The sequence below is a fragment of the Arachis ipaensis genome, chromosome B08 (assembly GCF_000816755.2).
Source record: "Arachis ipaensis cultivar K30076 chromosome B08, Araip1.1, whole genome shotgun sequence".
Classification (NCBI taxonomy): domain Eukaryota; kingdom Viridiplantae; phylum Streptophyta; class Magnoliopsida; order Fabales; family Fabaceae; genus Arachis; species Arachis ipaensis.
Window position 1 is genome coordinate 102,551,062 of NC_029792.2, and position 13,707 is coordinate 102,564,768.

Sequence of the window (13,707 nt, forward strand, 5' to 3'; positions counted from 1 at the left end):
TGGCCGTGTGGCCAGCCTCCCAATGTGAAAAATGGCATAAGATCTGATTACAATAGTAAAAAGTGCTATTTATACTAAACTAATTACTAAGGATTACAGAAAATAAGTAACTAAGTGCATATAGTGCAGAAATCCACTTCCGGGGCCCACTTGGTGTGTGCTTGAGTTGAGCATTGAGCTTTACACGTGCATAGGCATTTTCTAGAGTTAAACGCCAGCTTGGATGCCAGTTTGGGCGTTTAACTCCAGTTCTAGTGCCAGTTCCGGCGTTTTACGCCAAAAAAGGGGTCTCTGGCTGGCGTTGAGCGCCAGTTTGAGCCATCAAATCTCGGGAAAGGAATGAACTATTATACATTGCTGGAAAGCCCAAGATGTTAGCTTTCCAGCCCAATTGAGAACGTGCCAATTGGACTTCTGTAGCTCCAGAAAAACGCGTTTGAGTACAGGGAGCTCAGAATCCAGCTGCATCTGTAGTCCTTTCTCAGCCTCTGAATCAGATTTTTGCTCAGGTCCCTCAATTTCAGCCAGAAAATACCTGAAATTACAGAAAAATACACAAACTCATAGTAAAGTCCAAAAATGTGATTTTTTTCATAAAAACTGATAAAAATATAATAATAAGTAACTAAAACATACTAAAAACTACCTAAAAATAATGCCAAAAAGCGTATAAATTATCCGCTCATCACAACACCAAACTTAAATTATTGCTTGTCCCCAAGCAACCAAAAACAAAATAAGATTAAAAGAAGAGAAAATACAATAAATTTCAAAAATATCAATGAAGATTAGTTTTAATTAGATGAGCGGGACTAGTAGCTTTTTACCTCTGAATAGTTTTGGCATCTCTCTATCCATTGGAGTTCAGAATTGTTGGCCTCTTTAGGAACTCAGAAATACAGATAATGTTATTGATTTTCCTAGTTAAGTTCTTTTTTATTCTTGAACACAGCTACTTTATGAGTCTTGGCCGTGACCCTTAGCATTTTGTTTTCCAGTATTACCACCTGGTACATAAATTCCACGGACACATAACTGGGTGAACCTTTTCAGATTGTGACTCAGCTTTGCTAGAGTCCCCATTTAGAGGTGCCCAGAGTTCTTAAGCACACTCTTTTACTTTGGATCACGACTTTTACCACTCAGTCCCAAGCTTTTCACTTGGACCTTCATGACACAAGCACATGGTTAGGGACAGCTTGATTTAGCCGCTTAGGCTAAAATTTTATTCCTTTGGGCTCTCCTATCCATTGATGCTCAAAGCCTTGGATCCATTTTACCCCTGCCTTTTAGTTTAAAGGGTTATTGGATTTTTCTGCTTGCTTTTTTTTTTTTTTTGCAAGCTTTTGTTTTTCATTACTTTTTCTTGCTTCAAGAATCAATTTTATGATTTTTTTAGATTACCGATAACATGTCTCTTTTTTCATTATTCTTTCAAGAGCCAACTTTTTTTAATTCCAACTTCAAACATGCACTGTTTATGCATACATTCAGAAAACAGGAAGTATTGCCACCACATCAAAATAATTAAACTAATTTCAAGATAAAATTCGAAATTCATATACTTTTTGTTCTTTTGCAAATAAAAGCATTTTTTTCATTTAAGAGAGGTGAGCGATTCATGGAATCATTCATAGCTTTAAGACATAGACACTAGATACTAGACACTAACGATCATGTAATAAAGACACAAACATAGACAAAACATAAAGCATAGAAATGAAAAACAGAAAAATAAGAACAAGGAAATTAAAGAACGGGTCCACCTTAGTGACGACGGCTAGTTCTTCCTCTTGAAGATCCTATGGAGTGCTTAAGCTCCTCAATATCTCTTCCTTGCCTTTGTTGCTCTTCCCTCATGGCTCTTTGGTCCTCTCTGATTTCATGGAGGATAATGGAGTGCTCTTGGTGCTCCATCCTTAGTTGCTCCATGTTGGAACTCAAATCTCCTAAAGAGGTGTTGAGTTGCTCCCAATAGCTTTATGGAGGAAAGTGTATCCCTTGAGGCATCTCAGGGATTTCTTGATGAGGAATTTTCTCATGCTCTTGTTGAGGTCCATGAGCGGGCTCTCTTGTTTGCTCCATCCTCTTTTTAGTGATGGGCTTGTCCTCTTTAATGAGGATGTCTTCCTCTATGACAATTCTGGCTGAATTGCATAGGTGACAGATGAGATGAGGAAAGGATAACCTTGCCAAAGTGGAGGGCTTGTCAGCCACCTTGTATAGTTCTAGAGGTATGATCTCATGAACTTCCACTTCCTCTCCAATCATGATAGCCCGATCCACAGTTACTTCGGACCGGTTGCTAGTAAGAATGATAGAGCGTTGGATGAACTCCAACCATCCTCTAGCCACGGGTTTGAGGTCAGGCATTCTCAATTGAACCGGCTTGCCTTTTGAGTCTCTCTTCCATTGTGCTCCTTCCACACAAATGTCTGTGAGGACTTAGTCCAACCTTTGATCAAAGTTGGCCCTTCTAGTGAAAGGATGAGGATCTCCTTGCATCATTGGCAAGTTGAATGCCAACCTCACGGTTTTTGGACTGAAATCCAAGTATTTCCTTCGAACCATTGTGAGCCAATTCTTTGGGTTTGGGTTCATACTTTGATTATGGTTCTTAGTGATCCATGCATCAGCATAGAACTCTTGAACCATTAAGATTCTGACTTGTTGGATGGGGTTGGTGAGAGCTTCCCAACATCTTCTCCGAACCTCACGTCGGATCTCCGGATATTCACTCTTTTTGAGCATGAAGGGGACCTCGGGGATCACCCTTTTCTTGGCCACAACTTCATAGAAGTGGTCTTGATGTACCTTTGAGATGAATCTCTCCATCTCCCATGACTCGGAGGTGGAATCAACTGCCTTCCCTTTCCTCTTTCTAGAGGTTTCTCCGGCCTTAGGTGCCATTAATGGTTATGAAAAAACAAAAAGCAGAGCTTTTTCCCACACTAAACTTAAAAGGTTTGCTCATCCTCGAGTAAAAGAAGAAAGAAAGAAGGAGAAGAAGAAGAAATGGAGGAGATAGAGGGGTGTTTTGAATTCGGCCAAGGGGGGGTTTAAGTGTTTATGATGTGTGAAATTGAAGGTGGTAAGGAGGGGTATTTATAGGGTAAGAGAGAGAGAGAGAGGGAATTCGTGTAAGAAGGGGTTGGGTTTGGGAGGGAAATGTTTTGAATTTGAATGGTGAGGTAGGTGGGGTTTTATGATGGGTTTTTAGGGAATAATGGATGGATGTGAGTGGTGAAGAGATTATGGGGAAGAGGGTAGCACTTGATAGGTGAATGGTGTTTGGGGAAGAGAGTTATGGAAAGGTGTGAAGAGGAGAGAGAGTGAGTTAGGGTAGGTGGGGATCCTGTGGGGTCCACAGATCTTGAGGTGTCAAGGAATTCTGGTCCCTGCACCTTTCTGGCGTTTAAACACCAGTCTGCTGCCTTTCTTGGCATTAAACGCCAGGCTGATGCCCCTTTCTGTCGTTTAATGCCAGCCAGACACCCTTTTCTGGCGTTAAACGCCAGTCCGTCTGCCAATTCTGGCGTTTAACACCCAGAATGCTGCCAGACTGGGCATTAAACGCCCATTTCGCTATCCTTACTGGTGTTTAAACACCAGTAAGCCTGTCCTCCAGGGTGTGCTATTTTTGATGCTGTTTTTGATTCCGCTTTAATTCTGCAGCTATTTTTGTGACTCCACATGATCATCAACCTAAAGAAAACATAAAATAACAGTGGAAAATGAAATGAAAAAGTAATTAACATAGATAAATAAGATTGGGTTGCCTCCCAATAAGCGCTTCTTTAATGTCGATAGCTTGACAGTAAGCTCTTACAGAGCTTCACAGATACTCAGAGCATGATTGTGGCCTCCCAACACCAAACTTAGAGTTTGAATGTGGGGGCTCTGCTTGACTCTATATGGAGAGAATTGGATGAAGCTTTTCATGCTTCTTCTCCATGTTTACAGAAGAAGATCCTTGAGCCTTAAACACAAGGTAATCCTCATTTAATTGAAGGACTAACTCTCCTCTGTCCACATCAAACACAGCCCTTGCTGTGGCTAGGAAGGGTCTTCCAAGGATGATGGATTCATCATCATCCTTCCCAGTGTCTAGGATTATGAAGTCAGCAGGGATGTAAAGGCCTTCAACCTTCACTAAAACATCCTCTACAAGTCCATAAGCCTGTTTCATTGATTTGTCTACCATCTCTAGTGAGATTCTTGCAGCTTGTACCTCAAAGATCCCTAGTTTCTCCATTACAGAGAGTGGCATGAGGTTTATACCTGACCCCAGATCACACAGAGCCTTCTCAAAGGTCATGGTGCCTATGGTATAAGGTATTAAGAACCTTCAGGGATCCGGTTTTTTCTGAGGTAATTTTTGCTGAACCAAGGCATTCAGTTCATTGATGAGCAATGAAGGTTCATCCTCCGAAGTCTCATTACCAAATAACTTGGCATTTAGCTTCATGATTGCTTCTAGGTACTGAGCAACTTGCTCTTTAACAATATCTTCATCCTCTTTAGAGGAAGAATACTCATCAGAGCAGTAAGTTCAGTGGAATCTCTATGGTCTCTGTATGAGCCTCAGATTCCTTTGGTTCCTCATTAGGGAACTCCTTAGTGGTCAGTGGACATCCATTGAGGTCTTCCTCACTGTAAATCACTGCCTCTTCCTCTTCTATAGGTTTGGCCACTTTGGATATATTGATGGCCTTGCACTCTCTCCTTGGATTCTCTTCTGTATTGCTTGGGAGAGTACTATGAGGGATTTCAGTAACTCTTTTACTCAGCTGACCCACTTGTGCCTCCAAATTTCTGATGGAGGACCTTGTTTCAGTCATGAAACTGAGAGTGGTCTTAGATAGATCAGAGACTATGGTTGCTAAGTCAGAGAGGCTCTGCTTAGAATTCTCTATCTGTTGTTGAGAAGATGATGGAAAAGGCTTTCTATTGCCAAACCTATTTCTCCGACCATTATTATCATTGAAGCCTTGTTGAGGCTTCTGTTGATCCTTCTATGAGAAATTTGGATGATTTCTCCATGAAGGATTATAGGTGTTTCCATGGGATTCTCCCATGTAATTCACCTCTTCCATTGCAGGATTCTTAGGGTCATAAGCTTCTCCTTCAGAGGAAGCTTCTTTATGCAGCTTGCATTCTAGTTAGATTCTGAGAAATCATATTGACTTGCCGAGTCAATATTTTATTCTGAGCCAATATGGCATTCAGAGTATCAATCTCAAGAACTCATTTCTTCTAAGTCATCCCATTATTCACAGGTTTTCTTTCAGAAGTATACATGAACTGGTTATTTGCAACCATTTCAATGAGTTCCTGGGCTTCTGCATGTATTTTCTTCAGATGAAGCGATCCACCAGCAGAGTGGTCCAATGACATCTTGGACAATTCAGACAGACCATCATAGAATATACCTAAGATGCTCCATTCTAAAAGCATGTCAGAAGGACACCTTCTGATCAATTGCTTGTATCTTTCCCAAGCTTTATAGAGGGACTCACCTTCCTTCTGTCTGAAGGTTTGGACTTCCACTCTAAGCTTGCTCATCTTTTGAGGTGAAAAGAATTTAGCCAAGAAAGCATTGACCAACTTTTCCTAAGAGTTCAGGCTTTCTCTAGGTTGTGAGTCCAACCATATCCTAGCTCTATCTCTTACAGCAAAGGGGAAAAGCATAAGTCTGTAGACCTCGGGATCAACCCCATTGGTCTTAACAGTGTCACAGATTTGCAAGAATTCTGCTAAGAACTGATGAGGATCTTCTAATGGAAGTCCATGAAACTTGCAATTCTGCTGCATTAGAGAAACTAATTGAGGCTTAAGCTCAAAGTTATTTGCTTTAATTGCAGGAACTGAGATGCTTCTTCCATAGAAGTTGGAAGTTGGTGCAGTAAAGTCACCAAGCATCTTCCTTGCATCTCCACCATTGTTCTCAGGTTCGGCTGCCATGTCTGCCTCTTTTTCGAAATTTGCTGTAAGGTCCTCTCCGGAGTGTTGTGCTTTAGCTTCTCTTAGCTTCCTCTTCAAAGTCCTTTCAGGTTCAGGATCAGCTTCAACAAGAATATCTTTATCCCTATTCCTGCTCATATGAAAAAGAAGAGAACAAAGAGAGAAGAGGAACCCTCTATATCACAGTATAGAGATTCCTTTATGTGTCAGAGGAAAAGAAGAATAGAAGAATGAGGTAGAGAAAATAAGAAGAATTCGAACACAGAGAGAGGGAGAGGGTTCGAATTATTTGATGAGTAGAAGAGAAATGTTAGTAAATAAATAAAATAAATAGAAAGAGATGAGAGAGAGAGTATGCAAATTTTAAGAAGAGGGAAAAGAAAAATATTTTTATTTTTATTTAATTAATTAAGTTAGTTTCGAAAATTTGAAAAAGAAATACAAGAAAATTAAAAACTAAAACAATTAGTTAATTAAAAAGATTTTTGAAAAAGTGGTTAGTGATTTTCGAAAATTAGAAGTGGAAAAGTAGTTAGGTGGTTTTGAAAAAGATAAGAAATAGTAAACTTTTTTAAAATTAAAACAAACAAGTCAAGTAGTTAGTTGAAAAAGATTTGAAAATAAATTTTGAAAAGATAAGAAGTTAGAAAAAGATTTAACTAAATTTTAAAAATTTTTGACCAAGTCAACTCAAAATTTCGAAAATTATGAGAAGAATAAGGAAAATATTTTTTTTTACTTTTGAATTTTTAATGAGGAGAGAGAAAAACAACAAAATGAAACAAAACATAAAAATTTTAGATCAAAACAAATAATACATGCAAGAACACTTTGAATGTCAAGATGAACACCAAGAACACTTTGAAGATCATGATGAACATCAAGAACATATTTTTGAAAATTTTTAAGAAAAGAAAGACATGCAAGACACCAAACTTAAGAACTTTTGTACTAGGGACACTAACAATTTGAAAATGCATATGAAAAATAGGAAAAGACACAAAACAAGAAAATGTAAAGATCAAACAAAGAAAATCATCAAGAACAACTTGAAGATCATGAAGAACATAATGCATGAATTTTCGAAAATTTAAAAAAAAATTAAATTAAAAAATGCAGTTGACACCAAACTTAAAATTTGACACAAGACTTAAACAAGAAACACAAAAAAATTTTTTGGTTTTTATGATTTTATTAAAGTTTTTGTATTTTTTTTCGAAATTATTTTGGAAAAAGAAAATAAAGAAATTCAAAATTTTTAATAAGAATTCCAGGATTCATGCAATGTTAGTCTACAGCTTCGGTCCAAAAGAATTAGACATGGCCAAATGGCCAGCCAAGCTTTAGCACAGAATTATAAATGAGAATCCAAAGGCTCCTCTAATAGCTGCAATGATAAGTGGAAGCTTTGGTCCAAAAGAATTAGACATGGCTTAATAGCCAGCCAAGCTTCAACATATCATCATGGAGCTTTAAGGTGGAATTCATTCTTAAAATTTTTGAAGAATATTTTTTTCGAAAACTTTTTTTTCTTTTTTTTTTGAAATATTTTTAAAAACTTTTTGAAAAGAAAATAAAAGTTGAAACAAGAAAGAAGGTTACCTAATCTAAGCAACAAAATGAACCGTCAGTTGTCCAAACTCGAACAATCCCCGGCAACGGCGCCAAAAACTTGATGCACGGAATTGTGATCACACTTTTCACAACTCCGGTACAACTAACCAGCAAGTGCACTGGGTCGTCCAAGTAATAAAACCTTACGCGAGTAAGGATCAATCCCACGGAGATTGCCGGCTTGAAGCAAGCTATGGTCATCCTGTAAATCTTAGTCAGGCGGATTCAATTGGTTATGAGTTTTGATACTTGAAAGATAAATAAAACGTAAATTAAAATAAAGATACTTATGTAATTCATTGGTGAGAATTTCAGATAAGCGTTTGGAGATGCTTTGTTGCTCCTGAACCTCTGCTTTCCTATTGTCTTCATCCAATCATGCGTGCTCCCTTCCATGGCAAGCTGTATGTTGGTGGATCACTGTTGTCAATGGCTACCATCTGTCTTCTCAGTGAAAATGGTCCAGGCACGGCTTTTGTACGGCTAATCATCTGTCGGATCTCTCGTCTCGGATGAAAAATACCAGGCACAGCTACCGCACGGCTAATCATCTGTCGGTTCTCACTTTTGTCAGAATAAGATCTCTCTATCCTTTTGCACATTATCACTGCGCCCAACATTCGTGAGTTTGAAGCTCGTTTGTTCTAGCCTTTACCACGAAGGTTTTGACCTCTGTGAGTTCGACTGCTCTATTGTCAGGAGATGCAAGTCAAAGTCACGAACCAGAGGCCTAAGAAATTATACTCCAGCTGTCGTCCAATGACTACGTTGAACATAATGTAGACCGCTTGTGGTTGTCAGGAACGCGGATCTTCGCTAAGCGAGTAATGAAGCTAGTAGGTGATTGTCACGGGTCACCCCTTCATTCTGACTTAATTGAATTAAGAACGAGAGTATATCTTGGAGAAGAGACATGCATGAATTGAAAGAGAAACAATAGTACTTTCATTAATTCATGAAGAACAGCAGAGCTACGCACCTTAATCTATGAGGTGTAGAAACTCCACCGTAGAAAATACATAGGAGAAAAATGTCTTGGCATGGCTGTGTGGCCAGCCTCCCAATGTGAAAAATGGCATAAGATCTGATTACAATAGTAAAAAGTGCTATTTATACTAAACTAGTTACTAAGGATTAAGGAAAATAAGTAACTAAGTGCAGATAGTGCAGAAATCCACTTCTGGGGCCCACTTGGTGTGTGCTTGGGCTGAGCATTGAGCTTTACACGTGCATAGGCCTTTTCTAGAGTTAAATGCCAGCTTGGATGCCAGTTTGGCCGTTTAACTCCAGTTCTGGTGCCAGTTCCGGCGTTTTACGCCAAAAAGGGTCTCTGGCTGGCGTTGAACGCCAGTTTGGGCCATCAAATCTCGGAAAAAGTATAAAATATTATACATTGCTGGAAAGCCCAAGATGTTAGCTTTCTAGCCCAATTGCGAACGCACCAATTGGACTTCTGTAGCTCCAGAAAAACGCGTTTGAGTTCAGGGAGGTCAAAATCCAGCAGCATCTGCAGTCCTTTCTCAACCTCTGAATCAGATTTTTGCTCAGGTCCCTCAATTTTAGCCAGAAAATACCTGAAATTACAGAAAAATACATAAACTTATAGTAAAGTCTAGAAATGTGATTTTTGCATAAAAACTAATAAAAATATAATAAAAAGTAACTAAAACATACTAAAAACTACCTAAAATCAATGCCAAAAAGCGTATAAATTATCCGCTCATCAGAAACTCTTGGAGCTGGTTTTGATAATAAGTCTGCATCGACAAAACTTGAGACTGTTGCAGCATCTGTAATTGATGCATTTGAACATTTGAATGGAGATGAATAATCCGTCTGAACCTACAAAGAATCATAACAATGATATGGTAAATATGACAAATGAAAGAAAGAAAAATTCAAAACACCAAAGCAGATGCCAGAAATAGACAAAAATAAGGGAGGAAAAGTTCCTCACTTGTTAGAACTATGCTTAATAGATATGAATCCACTGAACTTCAGCAACAAATTAAAGTTGAAAGAAACAAAGAATGAATAATCCATAGCTTCTAACCTCATCAAATAACTGAGTGAGCCAAGAAGGAAACTCCACACTTTTTCTCCCTTGAGCAAGAAAACAGCAAAGCAAACTATTGTAAAATAGTTTCCTTTCAAAATATGACCGCAATTGAAATAGGCAATCAGATAGACATATGATTTTAAGGTTTAAAAAGATGCATATGATTTTAAACTAATCAAACTTCTAGAAAATAACACTAAAATTATCTTCCCTAATATAATGTAAAAAAATCAATGAAAATATTTGCCATACCCTGAAGCTGTGCAGGTGCCTTCCATAAATGTTTAAGCTGTGCAGGTTTCACTGTTGAAGGTACGATCCCACAATTTGTTCCAATCTTTCCAATTCTGTCCTCTTCAAGATCTTCTTCTCCAAGGCCTTTAGAAACTGGCAGTGAAAAATAGATGCAAACAAAATACAAGAACAAAATTGAGCAATGAAAAATAGATGCAGTTAAAAATCAAGAACCAAAAATTAAGAACAGAATCAGCTCAAGTACAGAGTAGAAAAAAATAGAAGCATTAAAAAATCATAACAAAAATCAAGAATCAAGAATAGCAACCAAGGTTATACTATCATAAAATCATTATAGTATTGGAAACCTGCAGTCAGTAAGTGCATTTCTCTATCTAACAGTTAAAAATTACACTCAAAGAAGATAAGATTCAGTTATTCCCAACAAAGAACACCTACAAAAAATGTAATTAAATAGACTAAGTTGGCAAATCATCATCTAAAGAAACTCAGCTGCCATGACCAACATTAGCTTGGAAAGAACAATGACTTACTACAGTCGGAAAGAGCTCACCGTTCAACTAATCAAAGAAAAAGTCCGATTAAAAACTAAATTGCAAATTATGTAAAAAGAAACGATATTTACATATTCATTATAAAAATAAATGACCACACACTAATTTAAAAGGGGGAGGAGGGATACATAATGCATAAATGAAAATTCAAAACCCATCATTGAGTCAACATCAATGCATTAAGTAACAAAACTTCCAAAAATCAAAAGGTAAACCAGCCAATGAAATTATCATAGAACTTATAGCTGGATTTTGATGCATCATGGCAAGCAAGGCTAGCATCAAGCAGCAGAAGCCAGGGCAGGCTCGTCTTTTTTTTCTCTGAATCAAGCCCAACAAATAAAAGGAAAAAAAGCAAGGTATAAGAACAGAAATCATAAATAATAAGTACATACCAAAGCTTCAGGCTGCAACTCAAATTATCATAAGCAGCATGTTTAATTGAGAACGAAACCAAGTATATCTGCATTTTAATCCTGCCATTGGTTCTCTATCAGTGTCAATGGCATTCAATTTCCAATTTTCTAATAATGAAGGCAAGAAATGGTTTCCCTCAGTCCTCATTTCATGTAAATAAAAAATAAAAAGTTAGAAAATATTTCTTACAGTATGTTCATGTTCAATAGGTGACTGAAGGAGCTTAGAATGATTCCACTTAATTTGTTAAAACTGATGTCTCTGAAAAAGAAGTTATGTCCAAAGCAAGTATTATTTAAGAGAGAAAAGAAATGGTTTCAAAAAGTCAACTTAAGATATTTTAAATCCCTATATTATAATCAAAAGACTGAACTGAGAAGAATGTTGATGCATGCACTTCATCAAATAAAAAAGAAGCAAGAATTATGAGTAGCATTAATTTCTGAATAAAAAAATTCATACCATTCCCTTGCACCACCCTGGAACAATTAAGAACAATTCTCTGGTCAGCCAATTATAACTAAAATGTATTTCAAAAAGAAACAGCTAAAAGTTTAAATTTCAGGGAATAAGGTAAAGATTCACAGTCTCTGAAGAGTTGTCCATCTCTAAATAAAATTTGGTATAGTTCCAGAAAATTGATTATTGCCTAGTTGACTGCAGTATAAGAGAGAAAGGAACACAGAAGCATTACATTGTTGTTATCCAACAACAATTTAGAGAAGTAAATGGAATAAGTGAAACAAATTACTTACACGTGATTCAATTTAGTGAGATTTGCAAATGTAGCAGGTAGATTCCTAGAAAAATGGTTGGAAGTAAAATGCCTATAGAAAAGTTTAAGTTTGAAATAGATAAATTCAACACTTTAGGTTTCTATAAAAACGCAAGCAACTTAAAGCAATTAGTGAACTTGGAAATGAATTTTGCATCAATGATTATCCAAATTGTTGCAAAGTAACCAAATCAAAGGCAAATGAGTTAAAATTTTGAAAAATCAGTCAATAAACAAATAATTATGCTGCTTGACTCTTACAAACATAAACCCTAAATGCCAAACTAGAACTTCATGATCCGAAAACTCAAAACCATTTCAAGTTTTTCAGCTCAACTGAAAAATAGAAGTTCACAATCAACATATGCCGACAGCAACAAGAATTGCTATCATGAAGTCTTCAACTACTAAAAAATATATATATTCAAACCAAATAACGACAAACAAATATAGAAGTACAAAAACTCACCACCACTAGAAAGAAGATCTTGTGTTATTGGTTGGTCGGATTGTGCCAAAGAAATTAGCTACATTTCGAAACACGTAAGCACTCTAGAAAGAGTTCAACATCACACTCCAACTAAAAAATAACATGAATTCACCTGCATAGCAATGATGAACTTTGCAAAACCAAGATATCCTTGTCGCTTTGAATTAGCGATAGCCCACACCTTCAATTTTGGCAAATCAGAGCACATAAATAAACAATTCAGTTAAAACTTAAGAAGAAATCAACTGTGATACATATCAGCTAAGCGCAACTCCTACAAACAACTCAACCAGTCATAGCCAGCCAGTATCTATATAATCAGAAGCTAGAGAGTTCAAAACTAATCAAATATAAAGCTAAAACTAACCACTATAATTAGAATCAATAATTGCAATGAAAAACAAAAAATACAAAACCTGCTTAAGATCCTGGCGAGACAAATTGGACATGGCGAAAAACTTGGTGGCATCACTCCCCGTAATGCGGCCATCGCCATCTGAAATAGAGAAAAAGCACAGTACAAATTCATTGATTTTTGAACACGAACATCACCACAATTAGCAACACCAAAAGATAAAAATTAAATAAACTAAAATAATTGAAAACTTGGCATACCTGAATTGGCGTAATTGAACAACTGCTAGTAGATGATCTGGTTCTCTTTGGAGTAGGAACCGATTGGGATCGGGTCGAATTCCATCGATTTGCTTGCGACAGAGCAGCGATGGTGACAGAGCGCGACGACCTTGAGTCTGAAACGCCTGCGAGAGAAGCAATATACCGGAGAGATAGAGAGGTCGACGGCGAGACCAGCCATGAGAGAGGTGAGACTCAGTGAGCTTGAGGGTGAGAGTGGCGAGAGAAGAGAGAAGAAACTCAAAGGAGGGTTAGGGGTTCTTCGATGGAGGCATTGCGAGTGCCGTCGACTGGCGACATTCTTCGCAGAGTGCTGTTAGGGGTTCTTCGATATGGGGTTCTTCGTGAGGCACAATGAAGAGAGGGTTAGGGTACGGTGAGGCACAATGAAGAGATGGTTAGGGTTAGCTAGGCTTAATCTCCTTCGTGAGGCACAATGAAGACGGTGTTCATCTTCCTGGAGGGCTTTCTGAATTGAGCTAGGGCAATTATAAGAAGGAGAAAGACTTAAGTCTGGAAAAGTAATGTGTAAATTGTAACTTAGAATTTCAAAGCAGGGACGACTTTGTAATTTTCTCTTTTTGAAAGTTTTTGGCCACGCTTTTGAAGCGTGCCAAAATAGTATTAAGAAACGGCCACATTTTTAAAACGCCCTAATAACAAAACCCTGTCGCCACGTTTTGAAAGCGCGTCTGTTTCTCTCTATAGCTACGCTTTTTAAGCGTGGCAAAAAAAAGCGTGGCCAAATCTCGAATCAGTTGCCACCCTCATAAAAGCGTGGCCGTTGACCCCTTTCGCCACGCTTTTAAAGCGTCGCAAGAAAAAATGTAGCCAAATCTCTATTTAATTGCCACCCTAAAAAAATCGTGGCCATTGATCACTTTTGGCCACGCTTTTAAAGCGTAGCAAAAAAAAGCGTGGCCATAGGCCATTTTTTCTTGTA

General features: G+C 37.7%; 1 protein-coding gene across 4 annotated transcripts; it reads right to left on the minus strand.

Annotated features, from left to right (window-relative positions):
- LOC107611992 (brassinosteroid LRR receptor kinase BRI1-like) lies at positions 10,634 to 13,242 on the minus strand. Of its 4 annotated transcripts, XR_002352770.1 has the most exons (9): positions 12,744 to 13,242; positions 12,545 to 12,624; positions 12,241 to 12,309; positions 12,108 to 12,165; positions 11,619 to 11,690; positions 11,449 to 11,520; positions 11,408 to 11,409; positions 11,326 to 11,342; positions 10,634 to 10,767 (listed from the first exon to the last, which is right to left on the minus strand). XR_002352770.1 is itself a non-coding variant. In XM_021109634.1 (5 exons), exons 2-5 carry the CDS (start codon positions 12,622 to 12,624, stop codon positions 11,472 to 11,474), a joined length of 270 nt encoding a protein of 89 aa, XP_020965293.1. In that variant the 5' UTR covers positions 12,744 to 13,242; the 3' UTR covers positions 10,634 to 11,471. The 4 variants fall into 4 exon arrangements, 1 of the variants encoding a protein (XP_020965293.1); XR_002352769.1 differs by having other exon boundaries at positions 10,634 to 11,342; XR_002352768.1 differs by having other exon boundaries at positions 10,634 to 11,520.

What these genes read in the sequence shown, in the direction of transcription:
- LOC107611992 (XM_021109634.1), bottom strand. Translation starts at nt 12,624, where the DNA reads ATGGCGATGGCCGCATTACGGGGAGTGATGCCACCAAGTTTTTCGCCA. An exon ending in CTCGCCAGGATCTTAAGCAG is followed by an intron (nt 12,310 to 12,544) that starts GTTTTGTATTTT and finishes CCAAAATTGAAG; the next exon opens with GTGTGGGCTATCGCTAATTC. An exon ending in AGTTCATCATTGCTATGCAG is followed by an intron (nt 11,691 to 12,240) that starts GTGAATTCATGT and finishes ACTTTTCTATAG; the next exon opens with GCATTTTACTTCCAACCATT.